A 25624-nucleotide genomic window follows, 5' to 3' on the forward strand; every position below is an offset into this window, starting at 1 on the left:
ACAACTATGATCATGCCTAACCATAATTTATTTTACATTGATCTATATATTATGAAGTTAAAAATCAAACGAGATTGAAATAAATTAGAATATTAATCGTCGCAATAGAAAAGGATGTTTCACAAATAACCTAATCTATTTTTAATTACCGCGAATCATGGTTATATAATTTAAAAAAAAATAATAATAAAATTATCTGTTGTTTTTTGATAAAATCGAGATTTTGTCTTAAAAATTGTAAGTTGCGTAAAGTTATTTATTACCATATCACAAAATGAGTTGTAACTAATGTTTAAATACCTTCTATATATATATATATCCAGACATTTACGTAAAAGTGATTACATACTTACGTTTTACGAGAAAATAAGAATAAAAAAAAATAAAATATATATGTATATATATATAAAACTTGAAAAGTAATCTGAAAAATATTACTCTTGAAATAGAAAAAGTTACTCGAACGAACACGAGCTTCTCGAACAGTTTTTCAATGTCGCAAAAACTATTAAATCGGTGAATTTTTAGGGGAAAACTTATAAATTTTAAATTAGGATTATATGAGAATATATATTTTCCTATGAGAAGATTTTTAAATGTAAAGCAAACAATCTTTCTTTATATTTTTCTTTTCTCCTTTTCAAATATTTTAGATATATATATATGCCTACCCTGACATCGTGCGAAAAAAAAATTTTTTTACTTATTTACATAACTTGTCTAAACAAAAAAAAAAAAGATGAGGGTGAAGAAATAGAAAACAGAAAGAAAAAGTAAACATTAAAAATACAATGTAAAATCTCGTAAGATCGGTAAAAAAAAAAGTAAGGTACGAAAAGTATACTTTTTGAACTTTATTAATATCTTGATTCTCCATTTTGGAAATCTTCGTTCGAACAGTAACCATTTATCAAATGAATAAAATCATAAAATGAGTTTTACAGTTGTAAAATCGATAGAAAAGTTATTCGTTCCGATTCGTTCCGTTCCGTTCTGTAAAATGTGCTAATAATTTATAAAACTTTTCCGATTACTACATCACCTACTGTACTATCTTTCGAATGATTGCTCATCGTAATTCCAAAATTACATGCTATCTGAAAAATCCAACTTCGCATGTTATGTTGGTTTCTGTTTCTAAATTATTTTTGTTCACCATTTTTTCGAGATTTTCCTTTTCGGTTATTATTGGTTGAGAATAAATCAAAGTTAAGTTCGATTTTATTTTACATTTACAAATCTATAAATTATGATGCGTTTGTGTTGTTTAAAACAATTTCTTTTCTTTTTCATAAATTTTCGTAGACGTCGGTTATTGTTTACAACAATTGCTACGAATACTTATTACTTACAATTATTTAAGATTTGATAAATTTTAATAACAGTAAAATCATATAAAACACCAATAAGAATAAATAAATGTTCCAAAATTGCAGACCTTTATATATAATATATAATATTTATGCCAAATATAATTTGACATAAGTGCACGATACACAAATGCAGTATATAAACCCAAACTTTTGGCAGATAATGCGTATAAGTGTAATTATAATATTTTTAAATAATCATATACGTTGTTTATCCGGGTTTGAATATTACTGGAACTATTATTTATGATTATTATTATTATTATTATTGTTATTATTATATTTAATGAACAGCAACGAAGGTAAGTAAGAAGTGAAAAAAAAAAAACAATTTTATATGGGTATATTCAGATCTATCTATATTCATAATCTTTATTATCGATGCGATAATATTTATGTCTACAGTTTTTGAAATAATATAAAAGTGTTGTTTTCGTTCCTCTTCACATCTCAAACCTTTTCTAAGGACACCTTACTCTGTCCATTAAAAAATAAAAAACTAACAAAAAAGCGACAAGGAGTTGACAAAATCTCCCAAAAAAGGCTAAGTACCAATATCGTTTACATTTATCATAAACAAGACTTCGTCGTTGCATTTGCATACAGGCGAAGTCAAAGAAAGGTAAGTTAATTAGAATGTCCAATTTTTACTTAGACGACATTATATTTTCTAATATATCAACTAAGATTGTTTTGTTATTAAGCGAAGCCTTTCTTTGACAGATAAATAAGGTTTTTTATTATACCAGCAATTTGGCTTGATCACATGTTTTATTTCTTCTTTCATTTTATCACATTTTTCCTATCATAACTTATCGCTAACGCCAGAAGACTTTATTGTTGATATATCTGCTCAACAATACAAAGTATGCCGCTAACTAGAGCCAAAAAGTTTGAAAATAATCAGAAGAAAACGATTAGGGGTGTTCCAAAGAGTTCAACAGAACGCGTTCATGCATTTCATTTCAAAAGGCGTTATTGAATGTGTAGAATAATATTTCTAATGCGGGTAATAATGAGAGCTCTTTTCGAAATAGTAAAAGCGATCATCGTAAGTACTTAAATATTTTCTAATCAATATATTTCGTCATTAATTTTTATTGCTCATAGAACACATACTTAATTATTCTCTATTTAGGTGATTATTCAGTTAATATTATGAATTTTTTTTGTAGGTGTTTCTCAAGTTGATAGAAATCCTGATATTCCGTACTCACAATTTCTAAGAAATAGAATTGAAAATGATGATTTTCGCAAAAAATTTGTTAACAATATATTCGGTTATCCATCATGGTTATGCTCAATTTGCGATCGAATATGGTTTCACAATGACTTAAAACCACTAAGAGCAAAACATGAAGAACTCTTACGTGTAATAATTTATAATTTTAATACAATTAACGAGATTTTACTGTGCAACAAGTTTTACTTATCAATAGAGAGGAAAGTTATTCCAACAATGTCCACATATAACGATTTCAAATATCCAAATATACCTAAGTCTTTGCCACCACTTGATTAATTTCCAAAAGATTTGTCTCTCCGCGAATTTCATTTATGCAAATTAACAATATTATTACCCTACAATTATTCCACTCCTGATACTCTGAATTCGTCTCATTCTATAGAAACTTAGTTTTTTGAAGGTTTCACTCCTAACACGTGTGATTTGCACACATGTTTTTTTATTATCGTTTCGTTTACATGAAAAAGATGAGAAAATCAATGAAACGATATTTATAATGCAGATAAAAAGTAAGTGGTACGTGTGGTACGAAAGAAAAATAGTATATAAAAGACAGTGTGCAAAAGATTGCAATACGATGGGTCTCGTAACAAGAATGTGGGTGTTTATGTGTATCTGTAAAGAATGCAAGATCTTTTTTACACAACGTGTATCACTTACCCTAAACACTCTCAATCTTCTATTTATAACTTGATCATTGTTTAATAGGTAAATAATACTTTTCCTTTTTTTCTACTTTAATAATCGATCATCTTAATTGTGAAATTAATAGGATTATCGTTTAAAAATCTGTAATTTTCTATCGAATTTTACATCAGTTTATTTTATTTTTCTTTCTTAACGAGCTAACCATTAAACGTAATTTGCTGAAATTATTGAATGGTATTCGTGAACAAAAAACAAAAGAAAACATCTTTTAATTTTATTATTATTTTGCGATTATAGTAAAAATGTAAATTATTATTCATAAATTATTTCCTTTCTAACGATAAAAAATAATCGATTTCAAGTTAGTTCACGTGAATAATTATTTAGATAATTAAAGTGTAATTATAGTGTATCGTAAAGCGTTTAAGATTTTTGTTTTTTACGACGATACAATCATAGGGTATTTCAATTTTTTTTCATTTTCTCTCGATAAGATTTCCCGGTCAATATTTGTATCGACTGGTAAACAAACTATCGAAAATTTCATGACGCTGGGAAAATTCTAATATTAGAAAAATAAAAAAAAAAACAGATGAAAAAGAAAGAGACAAAAGTTATGTACTTGAACAGTATACCGGTTATTGCATTTCCTGATAAAAAAAACAGATTCCACGAAACAATAATAATTGAACGGGAATTTCGATCAATGACGAAGAGAATATTAAGTAATATTGTTGTCACTATTGTTGACATATTATCTATCTTCCTCTGATTCTTCCTTCTACGAACGAATTAAAAAGAAAAAAAAGATAGAAAAATAACGATAAAATCTAAAGATACATAAATAGGTAATTCCCGCTAGAAAAATACATTTTTAAAATAGGTATATGTCTATGACTAATAGAAAAGTCCTTGCGGAAAATACTGTAAGTATTAAAAAAAAAAAAGAAAAAAATGTTTTCTTTAGGAAGGTAGAAATAATTAATAAAAAAAAGAAGAGAAATGTATATACAAACGCATCGTACACATATTTTTAGATATATATATCACTTCAAAATGACATACATTATATGTATGAGTTAAATTTATCACCACCGCAAGTGTTAATCCTATTTGTTCTCAAAAACAATTAATTGAGATTAAAGTAAGACAAATTATTAAAGATCTTTCAACATTATTGTTAATTATTATACACACTTGTATTCTATACTAAAGGAATTTTTACATTGGTATTTCAAATATTGTAAAATAACAAATATTTTTACCACTTTCAATTATTTTCTACCGATACTCTTATAATTGTATATTATTTAAGTTTACATATACAAATATGTATATAATACAATTAAAACAAAGAAATTTCAGTCTTGTCACTTATAACATTTTCTACAAATACTCTTATAAAATGCATTATTTGTACATTTAATACAAACGTTTTATAAAATTTTATTCAAAAACAAAAACAAAAAAACAAAAAATATTGTTTATTTAAATCCGGATTTCAGATAAGAAAATATACGCTTATCTTCGTAGGATATAAAATCCAGGCCACGGATTCGTAAAATTAGATCATAGTTATTGCGTAGCTCGTTTAGTGATATCCGAGGCGGACATAGTCAGAAAGGTGAAAGCACTATGCGTATAGTAATCTATTATTTACACTTTATGTATTCAACGTAAATGCATATGTTACTTATAGTTGTATACGTACGCAAAACTGGTTGGTATCTTAACAAATAAGCAATATAAACGTATTCGTCGTTGATAATGATCGAATCGAATGTACGACCTTGACGTAGAATAAGTATTATATTGTCTTCTCCTGTATATTTACTCGTATATGATACATACACACATATTATACAATTTTATACGAACGAGGATAGCAAGATTTTTAAATAATGATCTCTGTAGATCAAAATCAATAATTTTTTTCTATTTTTTTTTTTTACATATATTTTAACGGAACGACCAACTTATTCTGCGGTAATTCAACGAGTAAAAAAAAAGGTTTATTTATGTTTAATTTAATGTCTATCTCGAAATATCTATTCTAATGCAATAATTGCAACTTAATAAAACGTCGTACATCAAATAGGAATAAATTAAAAAAAAAAAAAGAAATATGTAATTAAGAGCGCTAGTTAAGTTCGTATTTTAATGTTATTCTCACATAATTACTTAACTTATCTCGATTAATCGTCCTTCCGCGAACTTGTGTTGTATTTTCAATTAAAAATGAATAAACGTATACTATTGCAATATATTTCTTGTTCCTTTTTTGTTTTGTATCTCTTTTTATTTTTTCCTCCTCTTTTTAATCTAATTAAAAAAAAAATCGTATCTTTTTTTATTCATTACATTATATAAGGTTTATATTAATTTTAATATTAATATATATACACATATTTTTACTGATAGAACTTTCATGCTTGGTAAATAAATTATACGTCTTTTCTTTATGTTTACCAAGTATCTGTGAATTTTCACGAAATAGACATTTGAATTTTTCTCATGAAATTAGCAAGAAAATTATACAGGAAATAAAACGTTTTCCTTAAATTGTCAATTATCAGAATGTTGATACGAAATGAAATACAAAATAGAAATGAGATAATATTACAGCTCGATTATTTATCAAATTTAAATTACCTATTTATTTTATAACACACGTATAATCAGATAAAAATTATTAAAAGCGAAATAAAGATAAAAATAACACGTAAAAGAACGTCATATTTTATAATCGTAAAATGCAATACGTAAAACGAGATTGGCCAATGACGTTATCGTCGAAACCTGTCTGCTTAAAAACAAAAAATATGAGCTATCTTTTCCTTCTTTGTCTATTTCTTTCTTTTTTAAATGCTCAATAAACAGAAAAGTAAAAAGAGAAAAATTATACATAGAGAGAGAGAGAGAGAGAAAGAGATATTAAAGATTTGTATATACATATATAATATTCTCTATTTTATTTTATATATATCTTATATTGAAAAAAAATATGAAATATATGTTAAACCATTTATAAAAAAAAAAAAAAAAAAAAAAAAAACAGTAAAAATATATCTGATTATCATTATAGTCACTAAATCATACGTGGTTTAGTATCTTTAAAAAAAAATATTAAAAAAAAAATATTAGCAGAGCGTGGTTTCGATCCACGGACCTCTGGGTTATGGGCCCAGCACGCTTCCACTGCGCCACTCTGCTGTTATGTTCAAGGTTGTAAAAAGAATAATAAATGTAAGAATAAAAAAATAAATAATATATTCATCATAATATACTTATATATAAAAAAGAAATCTAATAATTTGTATAATATTAAATAACAAAATATATTCTCTTCTAAAAAAAAAATAAATATACAAAAATATATATATTATTAAACAAAAACTAAATCTGAAGAATGAATATAAAAGAAGAAGGAAATAAAATAACAATAATAATAATAAAATAAAATCGCAAGATCACATTCGTCGCCTAATTATTTGTTTTTAGAATGGGGATAAAATTAATGCAAGGATTCATAAAAAAATATTAATTTTCTCTCTCTCTCTCTCTCTCTCTCTCTCTCTCTCTCTCTCTCTCTCCCTCCTTCTCGACCTTCAACCATGTTCAAAAGAGAAAAAGAAAAATATCACATACAGTGACGTCGACAATAGGAAGAATATGAGAAATGAACATGGGAAATGCGGGGAATTGAAAATAAAAAATTGTTTAAGAGTACTATAGTATACATATAAAAACCTGTTAGGTAGCTCCTTATCCACCCCCACTCGCTACCACATATCGTGGATGTATGATGTGTTTTAGTGTGTGACAAGAAAGGGAACGAGACTCGCGCTTACAATTAGATATGAAAACCATTCGCGAGTAGATCGTTACGTGAAATCGACTGAATCGGACGCGTATTCGCGAGGATCCCTTTTTATTTTTCCTCATACTTAAAATTACATTACTCTTTCTTTTTATTTCATTTTATTTTATTTGATTTTTTTTCATTATTAACAATTTTACGTTAACTTTTGTTTCGTTAGCAAATTTTCTAATATTTAACATATTTTTTGATTCTTTTATTCTTATTTCTTTTTTCTGTATACAATGCATTTAAACGCGTTTCTCATAGTATTATTTTATTTCGTTACTTCGGTGAACTGCAATTTAGAAGTGCGGCTTTTACACGTGGTAAATAAAAGTTTTCTCCATTGAAGGAACACTCTCTAACCATTTTCTTTATCTTCGAAGTATCTTTTTCAAAACTCGATGATCTTGTTTTCTTAACTTTTTCCTATACTGAATTCTTTTTCCTTTTTTTTCTTTTTGTTTTTTCTTTTCCCTTATAAAGGAATCTTATTTCTAAAGGGTTCCAAGATTTTATTATTCTTTGTTTTACTTTTTTGGAAAAATCTTATATTTTGTAAAAATAAATAATCACATTAGTAAGAGTTTCAAATACGTTTAATAGTTTTGTGTTTGTGTATATGTGTATTTTTCTATTGTTTTTTTAAGCTATTTCGACACGGTGACAAGGTTCCTCATCGATTTTATCAAAATTATCCCAACGATCCGTACCGAGATTATTCCTATTATCCAATGGGAGATGGTGATTTAACAAACGTGAGTACATTTTATTATAAATTTCTCTTTCTCTTTCTCTCTAAACAAAAAAAAAAATGTCTGCTTATTTCGAATGTAAAATTACAAATTAAAACAACAAAACAAATATATACATATATATAGTCAAATAGTGACGTCAGATAAATCGATTAGTTAATTTTTCGAAAGTCTCCACTTTCTCTGGCACACTCCTCGCAAAAAGAAAGAAAGAGAGAGAGAGAGAGAAAGCTTAATGACATTTTAAAAGGTTACAAGAAAATACAAAAAGTAAAGAAAGAAAGAAAGAAAGAAAGAAAGAGAAAAGGAGAAATAAAAGAAAGAGAAAAAAAGAGTAAGAATAAAATAAAAGGTATAAGTAAAGCTTTATAGTAATCGATGCTAGAACCTGTTGATGTTTTCCAGGAAGGAAAAATGCGAGAATACAAAATCGGAAGGATGTTACGTGAACGTTACGATGGATATTTCGGTGCGGATTATTGGCCTGACAAGATCTACGGTCTTGCGACGGATGTGCCAAGGACACAGTTATCTATCCAGCTTGTCCTAGCCGGATTATTCCCACCCTCGGAGAAACAGACCTGGAATCCACATTTGCCCTGGATTCCCACGTGGACGCCCTTATCTATACCATCTGATATGCAAAACCTACTGTATCCACACTATTGTCCACGGTCAGTTCATTTCTATATTTATATTTATATATTATATATATATAATATAATAATAAAAAATATAAATAATAAATATTAAATAAAATAAATATTATAAAAAGATAATAAAACAATAATATTAATAAATAAAATAATAATAATAAATAAAATAAAATATATATAATTATATATAATATATAAAAATTTTATATTTTTTTTTCTCTTGTTTATTTTTCTGTTTAAAATAATATTATGTTTTACTTAAATATCAAACGTAACACGCGTCACGCCAGTTCTTCATATGCAACACACAAAACACAAAATTTGAAGACCTTTTTTTGTGATCTCTTCGATAAACTTTCACTTTTATCTTATGACTCTACAAGATTCTCTTAATTTATTCAACGTCTTTGCCGTATATAAGAAAAAAACAAACAAATAAAAAAAAAAACAAACGAAGGTTATTTAAACTATAATTACAAGGATAAATAGATAGAATTTTGACTTGGTAAACGTTTTACACCGAAAAAAATAAATTCCGAGTTTTTATGCAATTAATATTATCTTAAGGTTTTATTTTATTTATCGCGTGAATAAAATTACAATAATAAGTGAACATTTTCTTCTTATAATTCTCGAATCTTTCAAATTAAAACTTAAATTATTTACCAGGTGGTTTCGTTAGCGTACAAGTTTGACATAACCGATTTATAATAATATAATCGATCATCCTCTATTTCGATCTTTATGAATATTAAAATATATGAATTATATTAACTAGTTGAATAAATTTTTTTTATCAATATTTCATCTCTCTTTTGTATCTATAGATACAAAGAAGAATACGCACGATTTATCGCTCAAGATGAAATACAAGATATGATCAAAAAATACAAAAATGTTTTCTCTTATTTAACCGATCATTCCGGAAAAGTTATCAACACAACCACGGGAGTACAATTCATGTATAATTTATTGAAAGAAGAGGTAAATGTATATTCTTACTTTTCGTCTGCTAAAAATGATGTTATTGATTTCATTTTTTTATTAAATCAGAAAGATATTTAAATTCTTTCCTTTTTTTTTTGCTATTGTTCTTTTTCAGGCAGCGCAAAATTTAACACTACCAAAATGGACGGAGAATGTATTTCCTAGTCCCATGAAAGAAATCACTGTTCTTGATTTTAATTTACATTCTTACACGAGAACCTTGAAACGTCTCAACGGAGGTTCGTATCATCTCAGTTTATTAATAAATTAATCTTTTGAAATTAAGAAAAAATTAATCACAAAATTCATTTTTGAGTAAAATTACGAGAATTTGTATAAAAATGACTAAACTGATCTCTAACTATGATTTATTTTCTATTACAAAAATTAATCATAAAATGAATTTTGTCAATATTTCGACTAACATCAGGTATCACAATAATCACCGACACATATGTAACTTATGCATGAGTCATCGATATTTTAATACATTTACTTACTCAACGTTTAAAATGCTGAATAAGAACGAATAAAAATTCTTTTTCGTGAAGGATAAAGAAACGCACTTAACGACTAAACTTGAAAGATTTATCGTTGTCATTTAACGATCTCGCTCTTCGTCGTTTCCTTTCGAAATTGAGGAAGAAAATTTAAAGAGAAAGAGAAGAAGAAAAAAAATGTATAAAAAAAACACACACCACACACATACGATAAATCGATAAATGTCAATAATACTTAAGCAAATAATACTTCGTTTAAAATATATGTTTTTAATTTAATAATAAATATAATGATAATAATAATAATAATAATAATAATAATAATAATAATAATAACGCGATAATAAAACGATTTTCAGGTATGCTATTAAAAAAAATAATAGAAGATATCGAATTGTATCAAAAAGGAAAATTAACACCTGCCGATAGAAAAGCATTTTTATTTTCTGCACACGAAGTAAACGTAGCTGCATTGGCAAGAGCTCTTGGTACCAATGAACCTTTACTTCCCGCTTATGGTTCTACAATAATACTGGAAACTCTACGTGACAAAAAAGGAACTTACTATATTCGCGTAAGTGCTTTCACTATTTATTTTCTCATTAGATGATTACGTGTTAGAAATCGCGACCAAATTTTCATTATCATTTTAATACTTTATATTCATTTTTCATTTCGTTTTTCTTTTTTTGTTTTGATTGATATTAAATATATTTGATACGAAACACATACATATTATACATATACAATAATATCACGAAGTTTTCCAATTACTGTGTAATATTATTATATATTACAAAGTTACAAACAAGTAAATCGAATATCGTACGTTTTCCAAAACAACGATTACTTGATTTATATGAAAATAAAGCCTGAGAGAACGTTAACAAGGATATGGATGCATTCTCGAAATGTACTTTCACGTATTTCAAGATTGTTAACATTAACTGTAAATAGAATTATTGAGATGTAAAATAAAATTATTTTATAAAATTCTATCGATAACAATCATAATGTTCATTAAAAAATCGTTAAGTTGAAAGAATTTACGTTTAACCCTTATATTTCTTTTATTAGACTGTGTATTATTACATTTTCTCGCGATATGGATTTTATCATCTATTTTAGTCTTTTTAAGAAAATAAAAGAGGAAAAGAAAAATAAGGAAAAATTGTGTTTAATTATAAAAGAGTACCATGACACTCAAATAGTTAATCTAATCTCGTGAAAAGCCATTTCGCTAAATAAAGTTTCTCGGTTTTCCTATTCTATAATTTTCCTTCTGAATAATTTCTGTTTACGTCGTCTGTCGTGAACTCTATTTTATTCCGACATGTCGCTTTTGCTTTAGTACTCTTTGCACGTGAAATAATGAAATAATACCACAACGAATATTCTTTAGTTTTTCAAGTAATATCAAAAAGAAAAAGACATTAGAAATTGTTTAAAATAATCATAAAAAAATGAAAATTTATTTTTCAAAAATTTATCATACAAATCACATTTATTCTTATCTCGTAATATTAAACAAACAAAAAAATCTATTGGAAAAATATCGTTAAATTCGTAATCTCATAAAAATAATATGCTTGAAGAAAAATTCTTATTACTATCAAAATGTGTCTCTTAAAATAATGTAACTTCTTTCTCAGGATTTTTTCATAAAACCAAACATAAAAAAGATATTTTAGGTCGTAATATTTATTACATCATTTGGCATATAGTATTTTTCATATTACAAATTTTTCAAATTTTATATAAAAATAATAAAAAGGAAAAACAAATAACAGTATTTTATAAAAATTTCAAAATTACCTACTGAGTCAACCTCTACATGTGATATAATATAACACAATATATTATATTATAATAATTACGTATGAGAAACAAAAACAAAGTATAATCATTAAAAAGTAAAGAAAATATCGTGATTTTATGAATGAAAAGAAATATATTTATTTATTTTGTTTGTTTGTTAATTTACAGGTACTCTTATGGACAGGAGTTTCCGAAAAATTAATTATACAAACGATACCTGGGTGTAATGAGCTCTGTCCTTACAACGAATTTCGTAAACTTATGAATGACGTCATACCAACAGAAGAGGAAAGTTCCTGTCGACGAAAAGACCATCATCATTATCATATCTCATCTTCGACGAAGAACACTGTGGATAAATTTGTGTTTTGTTTATTAACGATTTCGTATGTAATTTTGGAATCTTTAACGTAAACGAGAGAGAAAAAAAAGAAGATCCCCTTGACGAGATGAAAATCATATTCACTACTACTACTACTATTACTACACCTACACCTACATAAATTAATTAAACTATCGTCACAAACATTGCGATAGAAAATTATGCAAATAACGTTCCTCTCTCTCTTTCAATCTCCTCATTCTCAATCTGTTACTATTTATTTATTTGACGATCGAAGTTTATTTCTTTCTCTCGTTTTATTTCATAAGCAAAGTTTTAAAAAACAAAAAATTATAGAAACCTCTCTCTCTCTCTCTCTCTCTCTCTCTCTCTCTCTCTCTCTCTCTCTCTCTCTCGCTCTTTACCTGTGTATATAGAATAATTTATTAGTATAGAAAATAAATCTAATCAAGTAATTTTTTTTAAATAAGATTGTCAACTTTTAACATTTATTTCAATACTATCTTCGAATAATAAAAAAAAAAAATTTATTTATGCAACCGGTCGGATGATCGGTCTTACATTAAAAATCATACATTAATTTTTTGCAACCTAATGCAAATGATGGTCAATGTGGTACTTGTTTGCTTCGATAAAAAATAAAAGAACATTTTTGTTGTTATTTTCAAAACAAATTGCACAAGTCAAAATGAGAAGAAGAATAAGAAAAAAAAGTATTAATATTTAACGCGAGATTTAAATGAAAAAAAAAGAAAATAAAAATAAAAAAAAGAATCGTGGTATAACGTTAAAGTTCTGATCTCGTAGGAAAACGATAGCGTAATAGTAGTGTTTCAAGAGGATTTTTACGACTTTTCCATACGATCCTGCCACGTAAATGAAAATGTCAATTTAACGAGTAACAGCCCGACACCCGGACTAAATGCACCGAGAGAAGATAAAGTAGAGTGTGACACTCGATAGACATGAAACGAGAATAGATTCGATTTCCAAGTGAACCAGAGGAATATCTCTCCTCCATTTTCGTTCGTTCGTTCGTTCGTTCCTGGGTGAAGAGAGTTCAAATACCTTTTCGTAATCGATACCGAACATTGCTCACTTCTATGAAATTATACGCGTGAGGTTACATAGAAAGCATAGTTTTGATACCTACATAAGCACATACATCCATACATATACATACATACATATTATTCATATAGTTACTGCATATATAGATTAAAATGAAATTGCGTTATTTCAAAGACTCATATAAATAAAATATTTACATATACTATATGTGTAAACATACATGCATGCACATATAAGTTTACCAGTCAGAAAGTTCATTTTTAAAGAAAACACAACGAGCTCTTTATTGTAAGCTTTTCAACAAATTATATATATATATATATATGTACATATGTATTATATAAACGAACTTACCTATCAACTATCATTATTTGTCCATGTTTTTATTTTTTTTTGTTCAAAAATTCTAGAGAATTATACTTTAAAACGAGGCAACATGAAAATATAATATTTTATATGGTAAATAAAAATAGTCCTGTATCGTACAAATTCAAGTAATTGAAACTCTCGCGTGATAACGTATATAAAAATAACAACGAAAGAGGATTAAAATATAAAAAGAATACAATGAATAGGATATGACGATATCTGGTGGAAACAAAACAAAAATGGAAAAATTTGTCGAATATGCGATCGTTTTATATTAAAAAAGAATTTAAACGAAGCGACAATGCGACAGGTGCATTTACGTTTTATCAAAATATTTCCTTGACGCATATAAGTAATTTATGTATTTACATTATTACGATCATTCTAATACATTCCAATATTATTTGTAATATCTCTGGACACGTGAACGTACAAAATCTTGTTTCTTTATCTTTTTATTTCACTTTTAACCATTTGCTTGAAGTAAACACCATAAGTGATAACCTTAAATAGTAGATTTTTTATAGTATTAAAATTTATTCTTATTATACATATACATACTTTAATATTATAATTATAAAAATATTTACTATAGATATAAATATATAAATGCATGTGTGTATATAACATAAGAATTATTATGTACTATATATATTACAAATATATTAATTATGTTACTATATACTACATATATATAATATGATAAATAATACCAATGTGTTTCAAAGTGTAACTAGCAAACCTGTATAAGGGATCGCAGAAATTTCAGCAAAACTATGAAATTTCTGGACACGTAACATATATTAATTGAAAATCAATTTAGCAACAAAGTTTCTTTTACGTATAGTATGTCTGTGAATTTATGATAATAAAATAAAATATAATATAAAATCTAAATCCAGGATCGTGAAAATATTTGTTCGAGAAAAGAGGGTCGGCTAAATGGAATAGTTTGAGAAACCCTGATATATACTATATATACTATTACACACATACACACGTGAATGTGTGTCTATATAAGTATATAAATACACAGTAAAATAATGAGGTAATAAAAAATAATGACTTATCTTTCCTAAATACCATTATTTTCATCAAACTTCATTCTCATATACGTCTTTGAGTCAAAAACTATGACGTACACCAATCGAGAATTGTTTGAAGAATCTTTTGTCTCTTTCAATGAAAATCGAGTTACGATAAATTAAAAATAGAACATAGACGGAAATTTCCGATACGATAATAAGACTGAAAATTAAACAAAACTGTAATTATAAATCGATCGCGCAATTTTATCGAACTCGAGCTGTCACTGATTCATTGTTAAAAAACAAAATTTATCAGTACCTTAACAATTTATATTCATTTTAATATATTGACGAATATTGCCTTTGATTATACAAGAAAAATTATGCAACTTTACTCACATACGTACATATAGGTATATACATGTAAATTCTATTCTATACTCTAGTGCATTATATAAATAAAAATGATAAACGTTACAATTTTATGATGTCTTCACGATGATGAATAAGAAAAGAAACACACTACGTATATATTTATGTGTATGTGTGTGTTATGTTATGTAATATCGAATAGAAATTTCCTCCTGTAGTTTTTCGCAATCAATTCACCTGTAAGTTTCTTTTTATTGAAATTAAATACCAACTAATACACACACACTCTCTTTCTTTCTCTCTCTCTCTCTCTCTCTCTCTCTCTCTCTCTCTCTCTCTCTCTCTCTCTCTCTTTCATTCTTTCAATCTACTTTTATTCATTCAAGTATCATACAAGTACTACATATACAAGTTTGATGATCTATCGAAGTGTTTGTGAGAAAAACATTTTCTATATTTACTCACAATCTATGATACACGCACGCATATTTTTTTTTTTATATTAAATATATTTTTTCCCTTTTTTCTTTTTTTTTTTCATTAACACATATGAAACATAATGCGTGAAACTTTGATAGTTCTCTCATAATGTCCGTAAGTTACGTAAACGGGAAACATCTTTTTTTTTATAATTTCCATTGATTCCCACATGAGAGCCTCATACTTAAAACAACTGTTAATTAACAAAACTTCAGTTAGTACTAAATAAGAGAGTGAAAGTATCTCCCAGATTTCCACTTTTCCGAGTTACGAAAACGATCGAAACCCTTTTTTTCAATCCCCCTACTACCCAACTCATATATCATCCCAAATATGCGAGGGTAATATGGAAACAATTTTTTTTCAATCTAATTCACTTTTATCTTTAAAAAACTTCTTTTTTTAGTTGAGTCTCAAAACTTTTCAATCCTTTCCGATATATAAAACAAATGGTCAATATTTTTTAAAATAAACAACCGGTATATGGGAATATTTTGTAGGATATAAATATTAATTTGTCAATATTTAAAATAAATGGCCGTGAGTATTTATATTAGTCAAGATTACATGTTGATACAAGATATGTATTACATGTTTGACTATAAATATCAATCTACTATAATATTAATTTGACTATAAATACTCTGACAGATTTTTTTATTAATCAATGTAATAATGTAACTATTAATAATATTACAAAAATGGATATTATTATATTTGATCGTAAATACTGATCATTTATTTTAAATACTGGACAAAAAATGTTGAAAGATATTGACCCAATAAATAGCTTAAAGAGAAATATGTACATACTTTCACGATTACCTATTTCGGATTACGTCACGCACGTAACCTTGACGTGATACAAATCCTCTCACAATTTTTTTTCCTTCTTCGAGAAAACGATAGATCGATCATCGTTGTCGTCGTTCACATTTCTCGGAAATTTTCACGAACGATCGAGGAAATAAATATAAACGATCCGTTACATATCCGTTTACATATCTGTAAAATTGAAAGATTCGCCGAATATTTTACAACAAAATCATTCGAATGCGTACATTCATCCATCTATACATACATATATACATATATACATAGGATACATTTAGACGAACGGATACAGCTATCATGGTTATACATTTATTCCACTCGTTTTGATCGCTTGTTGCACATGATTGCAGGTATGGGAAAAAAGAAATTAAAAAAAAAAATAGTAAAAAAATTTTACAAAGAAAATAAAAAAAAAAACAATTTGAAGGATAGTTAAATGATCCAAATTTTTGTTTGTCGATCTTAATGGCAAATTCTAATTCCATAAAGGGTAGGAAAGTGCATTATAAACAACACGTGACCGCAATTCAAGCAGTAAATGGAATTCGTATGTCTATCGCATCGTATCGTATCGTATCGTATCGTATCGTATCGTATCGTATTGTATCGTACCGATACGTGTCGTATTTTGCTACCAAGTACCATTACCTCTAGAACGTTTCGATTTTGCGTATACTTCGGTGTATTTTAAGTATTATGCCGTTACGAACAATCATAAGATTCTTGAAATATCAAAGATCATATTTTAGTTGGTAGAAGAATATGTGATAGATATTTCAAATACATATATTCAAAAATATCGCTTACTATCCAAGCCAAAATGGTGCTTGGAATAATCCTATCATAGTATATGTATTTATGTATAATGTATATGGTGTTTCACGGGTTTACCAAGAGCTATGAAATTACAAACGTAACGATAAAACCTCAAGATAAATTGGAACGTGCGAGGTAACCGCGCTGATTCTACGCTCTGTTCGTCACAATAAATCCCACATGCGAAGAACCATTATAATATATTCTCATAGAAGAAGAAACAAGTAATAACAATGCAACTATAATGTTTTTTCTTATATCTACGAAAGACTTTCTTTTTACTACTACAAACTGATTCGAATTATTTATCTCTTCTTTTTCTAACAATCCTTCTTTTTCAATTCCAACTGTGCCGTATAACATTTATATATAAGCTAAGATATTTTGTTTTTTAATTTACTTAAATAAAATTTTAATTGGCACTGTGGGTGTGTGTGGTTAAATATCTCTAATTTATAATTTCGTAGAAAAAGAAAAAGTAAGGAAGTAATTATTTTATTTGAATGAAACTTTAATGGTGTTCATTGGTAATTAGTAATTTTTTAAATAGAATCCTATATTTGTTACCATACACGAGAAACCACTTGACTACGAATTCACTAAAATATTGTATGATTATTAATAAGTAATTAGTAGTAGTACAAAAATTTCTGTAATAAAATTTTAATTAAAATAACACCTAAGTTAATAACTTTAATATAATTTCATGTAAAAGAAATAATATTTGTCTTGTTTGAAGAAAAAAATAATGTTGGAAAAAGAGTATATAGATGAAATATTTAATTATTTTAACTTAAATGTTCGTATAAATGCTTGTATAAATGCAAATTTCCGCATGTGTGGGGTGACGAACAGAAAAAGTAATGTTTTCTTTGGACGAATTTGATTGGTCGGGCAATTGGCAATAGATTCAAAATGGATTCCAAAATGGATTCTTCTGACAGCAAATTCGACATTGACTGTGATCAATTTATATACATGTTAATGATTAATTAACGATTAACTAGGTTAACTTAATTTAAAAAAAGAAATTTAAAAAAAAATATAAAAATAAAGAAAGAAATAAAAAGAAACATCGAATTCGTATCGATCGATTAAAAAGAAAAATCAACATTAACTTACTTTGACAAGTATATTAGACGAGGAAAGAAGATACTATTTCCAAAAAAGATCCTTTCACCTTTCTCTTCTACATCACTGTTTTTTCCTTATATTAGATCTTATCGTAAATATTCAACGCACGCACAAAGTCGAAAGTAACACACACGCGTTTCGATTATCAAAAAGAAAAGAAAAAAAAAAAGAAAATTTTATTTTCCATCTACGTCGAGAGTTAGGAAGTTTCAAGTCGCGACGTATTACTTGTACACTCGTATTACTGAATACGGAAAAATAGACGAGAACGCGCTAACGATTTCACTTTCTAACGTGAACTCGAAAATATTTATTTCGTAGATATACACTATAAAAAAAAAAAACTTATCTTTGAAAGGCACGATCTTCTCTATGATCGAGATCAAATGATCTTCTGTGTCACGATCGCGAAATCGTTAAAATATGCGCTGACAGGTAAGACGTATGTAGTACGTATGTATCTATATATATGTATATTTATATACATACATAGAACTATGTATCAGAGATGGGTGCGAGCACGATGCTAGAGCGGTGCACGTTGCTGAATTGAATCCTTCGTCACGGTTCGGCTATCTCCGGTAACTTCGTAGGCAGGTACGCAGAACCGACCACTCGATCTTATGGACCCTGTTCTTCTCTCTTTTTTCGAAAAATTTATTTTATTCCATCTATCGTTCATTCTATTTATCTAACGATCTCGACGGAAATAAGTCTCATATCTAAATATCATTGTTATTATTGTCGAAGTATAATCTAATGTTTATTAGGGTGACCTAAAATAATTTTAACGTATGACTTTCATATGTAATATAAATACAGCATTCGTATGTTTCTCTTTGTAAAGAACATATGACTCAGATGACGTTTAATATTCTAAACATTCTTACATTACATACAACGAATTACGAAGAGCATATACAATAAATTATACAAATTAAACAGATTGGTTATTAAAATTCGTTTGTATATATAAAATCGTAGGTATAAAAATCTGTCATTGGTGTTTCAGCTATAAAAATTTGACTTAAGTTTTTATTTTAATTAAAAAATACGATACTAAAAATGTGATACTTTCTGTTCATTATTATTTTACATAGGATAGAATAAATAAAAAGATACAATAATAAATAATTGCATTAACATATAAAATAATTGAAGAGATACCTCTGATAGAAGGATCCCGCCTCAGTTTAAAATTGATCACACTGATGAGTGCCAACCAATCATAGTCTCGTATTACCAGAGTTATTCTTTCACTATTTACGTATATAGTACCTTTGCAGACGACGTTCATTCGACGAATGGCGGGAGTGCAGCGAACAGCTGTTTAGTGGAGTGGTGAGACATCTAGCGGAGCGCGGGCGTAATTTCGCACGCGACGACGAGAGCTAAACGATGAGACGTGTAGTGGGGGGTAGACTGGTGATACGTATACGTTCATATATGTATAAGTGTATGTGTAAGTAAAGTGTGTGTATAGTACGGGTCGGAGACCGAACGTGTCGTGTCTCTCTTCTTACTAACACTAGAGTCCAGCGAGCAGTCGCGAGAGTCGAGCCAGGAAAGATGGCTGCTGGCTGTTGTGGAACGAAGAAGCAAAAGCTCAATAATTCAAGCAGCATTCCGTGCAATGGCTCGACCGTATTGCAAAATGGCACCCAAATTCGCTATTCCACGATAGTACAACCGGAGATGGGTTTCTTTTGCTTCGACGTACTTTACTGCCAACTACATCAACTTGACCCTCCAAAAACGCCCAACTTCAGCAACGATGCATTGTGAGTATACCTTGGCCCTCTTTGTTCCCCCCTTCTCTTTCCCCCCCTCTTATTCCTCACCTCCTCTCACCGTTATCATCTCCGCGCGCCTTTCTCAATTCTGTTTCCTTATCTTCTTTCTTTTTCTCTCTTTCTCTTTTTCTCTTTCGTTTCTTCTTTCTTTCTTTCTCTTTCTGTCTTTTCTCTCATTCTCACTCTTATTCTCTCATCATTTTTCTCTTTCTTCTTTTCTTTTCTTTCTTTCTTTGAACGTTCGCATTATAACTTTTATTTCTTTTTCCATTTTTCTCCTTTCATAATTTCTCTTTACCTCCTATCTTATTTCCATCTCTCGTTAATGCTAGATTTATATTTTGTAAATTATTGACAGTACACTTTGCTACAGAGTCCTTGAAAAGATAAAAGTCCTTGAGAAAAAGTCCTTCGATTAAACTAACCTCCATTAGATTTATGTCTTTCCTTTTAAAATAACCTCTTTTAGAAGTATTATCGTTTATTTTTTGTTGTAATTCGATATCTTTAAAATTTGTGTTTTGATCGTCTATACGAGGTTATATATACAAATGATACTTTCTTTTTTCGACTCCTTGGTCATCGTAGCTTCTTTGCATTGTCATCGTTGCAGAGGCGTTTCTATTGTTTCTTTGATTACGTCTTTAATTATTTTTCTCGTTCTATTTTTATATTTGAATATTGTAAAAAAAATCTTAGATGAAACAGATTTGTTTCGACAGTGATTTTGACTAAATTATCATTTAAAAATTTCTCTTTTTTATTTATTATTATTTCTTGTATTTTTAAGTTGGATTTATTTATATGACAACAAAAAATTGTACTAAATGAATGAAATATTATTTTCAGCCCTTTATTCGTTACGTGGTCTATTGGAAAAGACATGAGATTAAGAGGCTGCATCGGTACATTTAATGCTATGCATTTACATGCCGGATTAAGAGAATACGCTACTACTAGGTATGATAGAATATTGACGAGAATGAAACTATTATCATCTTTAAAGTCAGAATATATTTTTGTTTTTCTTTCTAAAAGCGCATTTAAGGATTCTCGTTTCAATCCGATAACAAGAGAAGAGTTGCCACGCTTACATGTTAGCGTATCTATCCTTAGAAATTTTGAAGATGGAGTTGACTATTTAGATTGGGAAGTTGGAGTTCATGGTATACGTATAGAATTCCATAACGAAAAGGGTAATAAGCGGACCGCTACTTATTTGCCTGATGTAGCACCGGAACAAGGTCAGTATATATGTTTTTTTACAATAGATTAGGTTATAGCCAGAAATTGATATATTATTGTTGGTAACCTATACTCATTAAGGTTTTTATTCTAATTTTTCTGGTAATTCCAAAATAAACAATACAAATATTTTTCATAGTCAGTATATAGTTTTAAAAATGAAAGAAAATGGCAAAGAGAAGTTACAGAAGGGTACATAAACAATCAAAGGGCTGGTCTTATCTAAAGTGGCTGATAAATTACAAAATAGAATTTTGAAATTATTTGCTTCATGTATACATATCCATTTATTTTTTCTTCGCATTAAAGCAATATTGTAATTAGTATATAACTCCTACTTCCAGGAAATAGAAAATTATCTATTAAGAACGAGAAAAAAAGAATTTAATTAAGAACAAAATTTGATTAATTTTTACGCTGATATTTACAGCAATTTGAAAATTCGCGAGTATTCTGCAAAGTTAGAACTTAACATGTTTAGGATGGGACCAGATACAGACAATAGATTCCTTGCTGCATAAAGGTGGTTATAAAGGATTGGTAACTCCAGACATTAGACGTAGTGTGAAGTTAACTCGTTACCAGAGTGAGAAGGTCACCGTGAGCTATCAAGATTATATGACACACTGGCACTGCCGAAGATGCTAGCAGCTGGCCTGGGGTCCTCCACAAGGGCCCCAACCTTCTCAAACTTCTGTTGCAGTTCGTTATAACAATACCGAAGCAACATCCAATTTTCAATACAATAATAGCACTCAATACAACTCGTTTGTGGCCAGTCAGCAACATACATTAGTGATGGTACAACCTAATCATCCATCGTTCATACATCCACTACCCATGCCTCCTGTATCTCCAGTTGTGGTACCTGTACAAGATTATCCATCTTTTTGGTGGGATCGTGCAGGACCTTCCTTTCCTCCTCCACATACACATTCTCGTACCCACCGATTTACAACACAAGAAAATATGGATCGTGGGGTGCGCAAGCGAAAATGACATTGGAGGCGGCTGTTACTTGCAATCTTTCACTGTTTGAAGTGGTGCCTATTGTATTTTGTATGTTTTAGCATACACAGTCTCCCTTTTATGATACCATACAGTCCTCCTTGAGGATAATAGAACTACAAGTATGATGGCAATATTATTACTTAAAATATTATTCCTATATGAAACTATTAATAAATTCACATTGCTTATTTAAATATTGATCTTAAAAATATCATTATACTAATCGGATAATGAAATTCATTATTTAATTAAAGAGAAAAAAAAGAAGAGAATATCTTGTCAAAATCCATTTAGCAAATATGGAAGAATTTAGAGCGTTTTAACTCTGTCTCATGTTTTTCTCTCTCTCTTTCTCTCAAGTAATATATTAAACGAGGTATGCTAGCGCTAATGAAATAGAACTTAATTATTAAACAAATCTTAGCACTTAAACATGCGTTTTTGCACGTGGTTAGCTCCTGCCATCATACTAAGCGGATCTACATCGATATCTTTATCTGCAGTGTATGGATGATATAAGTAATTATATAGCACAGTAAAGATAAACAGTCTTTAAAACTGTACAAATCGATCAAAGGTATAAATCTTTGGATTATTGCATATAATTTGCAAGAAATATAGAATATTCATATTATATAAATATATGTATATGTACATATACATATAAAAAGAATATGCAAAAAGATCCTTTTTGTATTTTTTGAATTTATGTTTTGTTAATTGGAATATGTAATTAGATTACAATATGTTTGTTTCACAATGCTGTTAAATATTTTTATTAATAATTGTAACTGTTACGAAGAAAAAAAAGGAAAAAATTAATTTATTTTCTTTAGGATAAATTGCTGATATGTTGTTTTCTTTTTATATGTTTTTTTTTGTGTTTTAAAAATTCTTAAAAAAGAATAAGTATAAACAGCTTCTTTGTATTCATATTCATTTTGTTTGTAAGTGTGAACAGTTAAATCATAATTTGATGTTACGTATGGCAATGTTAAAATGGCTAAATTGAATTTCTTTGTACTAATGGTATAAATAAATATATCTGTTATAATTAATTAGATTGTATTAGATCGTTCCATTAACATTGTCTCATTTTGTTGGTGATTGAATAAAATCCCTCAAAATGTATTTAGCTAATTGTAAATATATAATATGTATAAATCGTCTAACATAATTTATACCATTGCTACATCGAAGTTTATTTTAATGATTATAGTTGTAATATAATTCAGCGTTTTATTGCAGAAAAGAAATTTTGCGATTGATGACAAAAAAATATCGAATAAAAACAAAAAGGGATATATAGTTACTGTACTTTCTAACGTACAGCTTAAACTTATAAGATACGTCTTAATTAGTCCCTTTAAAATACCACTTTAAGAGGTTCAAAGAGATAACTTTACAAAAATTATTGTTATCTTGCTCATTATTATACAAGTTCAGCTTAAAACTTAACAGAGATAAATTTTAAGACGGTACCTCTAAAGAACATTGAGGTATTCCAAGTGTGTGTAGTAGAAAGTATTTGCAGAATGGGACCTCTACTGTAAATAAGCAATGGACCGCACTATGACTATAGAAAAAGAAAGAAAGAAAAAAAATGTTAATTTTTAGTTGTAATAATAGATTTAAGGTACTAACAAAAAAAAATGACGATCTCATTGTGATTTTGATTATTCTGCGACTTGTGATCGTAAGCTCATGAATTCTTGTGTACATTATAGTTGCATTATATCGCTACCTACAATACAAAAAAAGAAAAACAAATAGTAGTTCAATGCATATACATATTAATTCCTATTTTAAAAGAAAAGTTTCAAATATATAATGATTTAGGTGGCTGATATGCCAAATGCAGCTATTAATGTACTATGATTAACTAGTGATGCATTTTAGATTATTATCGTATAAAAGAGCGTCCGGCAGAAATTGGAAAGAAATTGGCGTCCTATTCTTCCATATATTGATATCCTATCTTTACTTAGATCCCCCAGTTACTTTGTGACTGGTTCCATTCACTGCCAATTTATTCATTGTTGTGTCGTTTACATGAGCAAAGCTTGCTAAGACTAAAGAAATCGTGTTGTTAATCTTTTGTTAATCAATGTTTTAACTTAACATTTGATGTTATTACTTACATTATTACATTACATTATTATTATCAAGGTAGCTAGCTAGTTTTTGAGATCTCCGTACTATTCAAGCCTCGGCATGATGTTCAACCAACTGCCAGTATCATACTTAATTGTAGATTTATCGGCAAATCAAACTATCGTATACATGAACTAAATTAGGCTGTGGAATCCTAATTACGTCAATGATAGTAACGCTACTTGTACGTACAGTGTACATATCGTATCATTGATGTATTTCTTAGTTCAAAATGTCAATGGAGAATAGCAAAGAAGATAAATATCTGATGCATTTCCAATGGTAACTATTGTTTTGCTTTTTTTTCTTCTCGTTTTTCTTTTATATAGTGTGTTTTTTTAAATCGATTTAAATATGTTAAAGTCCCAAGTCTTAATAGATGAAAATATTTACTTGATACCACTGTACGAGAATTTTATGTATCGTACAGGTCAAACTACTTTCTTTAGTAGTTGCTTCTCACCTTATTAATGATATTTATACATGCATAACAAAGTAATGTTGCTTGTAAAATCAGAAAAATTCATGCATCCTATTCTATTTCATAAAAATATTTTAAATCTTATTATGATAATAGTTATTTTAACATACTTCGTTTACATTTAAGAAGGAATGTCTTATGCACCTTGCATTAGCTTTGACTAAATTGCTAAAAATGATTAAAAGTTGTATTTCTATCCAGTTCAGCACTGTTTGTTATGCATACATGATACACATTAAGACACCAACATTTTTCTGTATAAGCCTACGTGTTGCATGAATAAGATTTAGGATTTTAAAAATTACATTCAAAAAATTTTTAAGTCAAAATGACATAGTTACTGTACAAGACAGCGAATCTTAATAATTTGAAAGACATAATATTACAAAATGTACTGTGCCTAAGCCTGTTGTTAAAATTGGTTTATATACCGCCTACAAAATAAAGACAACAGCAATGCATAGTGCACACTAGCACAGTAAGTCCATTAGAACGAACAACTTTGGCAGACAACTAAAAATAATTAAATATATCAATAACAACTTATATAAGCAAGGGGATGAAGAAATAAATACATTTTATATTGTCACAAATCTTGTTTGCTTTCAAATGTATATATATGTATATATATATACACATATATATCCCATA

The 25624-nt window shown here is 28.1% G+C and overlaps 3 protein-coding genes and 1 non-coding gene across 4 annotated transcripts in view; 2 read left to right on the top strand and 2 right to left on the bottom strand.

Annotated features, from left to right (window-relative positions):
• The window catches only part of RhoGEF3 (Rho guanine nucleotide exchange factor 3), a 184190-nt gene extending 165488 nt beyond the window's left edge, over positions 1-18702 (bottom strand). The window contains exon 1 of the mRNA XM_015322101.2: positions 18278-18702. The gene's annotated coding sequence lies outside the window, so the exon portion shown is untranslated. The remainder of the gene's footprint in view (positions 1-18277) is intronic.
• TRNAM-CAU (transfer RNA methionine (anticodon CAU)) lies at positions 6406-6477 on the bottom strand. The gene has a single exon. It is a non-coding gene; the product is annotated as a tRNA-Met (tRNA).
• LOC107066995 (venom acid phosphatase Acph-1) lies at positions 7111-14522 on the top strand. Its single transcript, XM_015322104.2, has 7 exons — positions 7111-7452; positions 7777-7884; positions 8287-8555; positions 9365-9521; positions 9640-9763; positions 10384-10598; positions 12011-14522. The coding sequence occupies exons 1-7, from the start codon at positions 7369-7371 to the stop codon at positions 12254-12256; spliced, it is 1203 nt and encodes a 400-aa protein (XP_015177590.1). The 5' UTR covers positions 7111-7368; the 3' UTR covers positions 12257-14522.
• Positions 18703-19697: 995 nt separating the features above from the next.
• On the top strand, positions 19698-25566 carry LOC107067035 (AMMECR1-like protein). The gene is made up of 4 exons (XM_015322197.2): positions 19698-20070; positions 20932-21042; positions 21121-21326; positions 21809-25566. The coding sequence occupies exons 1-4, from the start codon at positions 19859-19861 to the stop codon at positions 21973-21975; spliced, it is 696 nt and encodes a 231-aa protein (XP_015177683.1). The 5' UTR covers positions 19698-19858; the 3' UTR covers positions 21976-25566.
• Positions 25567-25624: the final 58 nt, after the last annotated feature.

This window comes from Polistes dominula, unplaced genomic scaffold (genome assembly GCF_049000335.1).
Source record: "Polistes dominula isolate Pdom_NZ unplaced genomic scaffold, Pdom_raw_medaka contig_37, whole genome shotgun sequence".
NCBI lineage: Eukaryota > Metazoa > Arthropoda > Insecta > Hymenoptera > Vespidae > Polistes > Polistes dominula.

Bases quoted from the DNA above. Each gene is read 5' to 3' on its own strand.
- LOC107067035 (XM_015322197.2), top strand. From the start codon at position 19,859: ATGGCTGCTGGCTGTTGTGGAACGAAGAAGCAAAAGCTCAATAATTCA. The intron at 20,071-20,931 runs GTGAGTATACCT...TATTATTTTCAG, and splicing joins AACTTCAGCAACGATGCATT to CCCTTTATTCGTTACGTGGT. The intron at 21,327-21,808 runs GTCAGTATATAT...TAACATGTTTAG, and splicing joins TGATGTAGCACCGGAACAAG to GATGGGACCAGATACAGACA.
- LOC107066995 (XM_015322104.2), top strand. From the start codon at position 7,369: ATGCATTTAAACGCGTTTCTCATAGTATTATTTTATTTCGTTACTTCG. The intron at 7,885-8,286 runs GTGAGTACATTT...GATGTTTTCCAG, and splicing joins GAGATGGTGATTTAACAAAC to GAAGGAAAAATGCGAGAATA. The intron at 9,522-9,639 runs GTAAATGTATAT...GTTCTTTTTCAG, and splicing joins ATAATTTATTGAAAGAAGAG to GCAGCGCAAAATTTAACACT.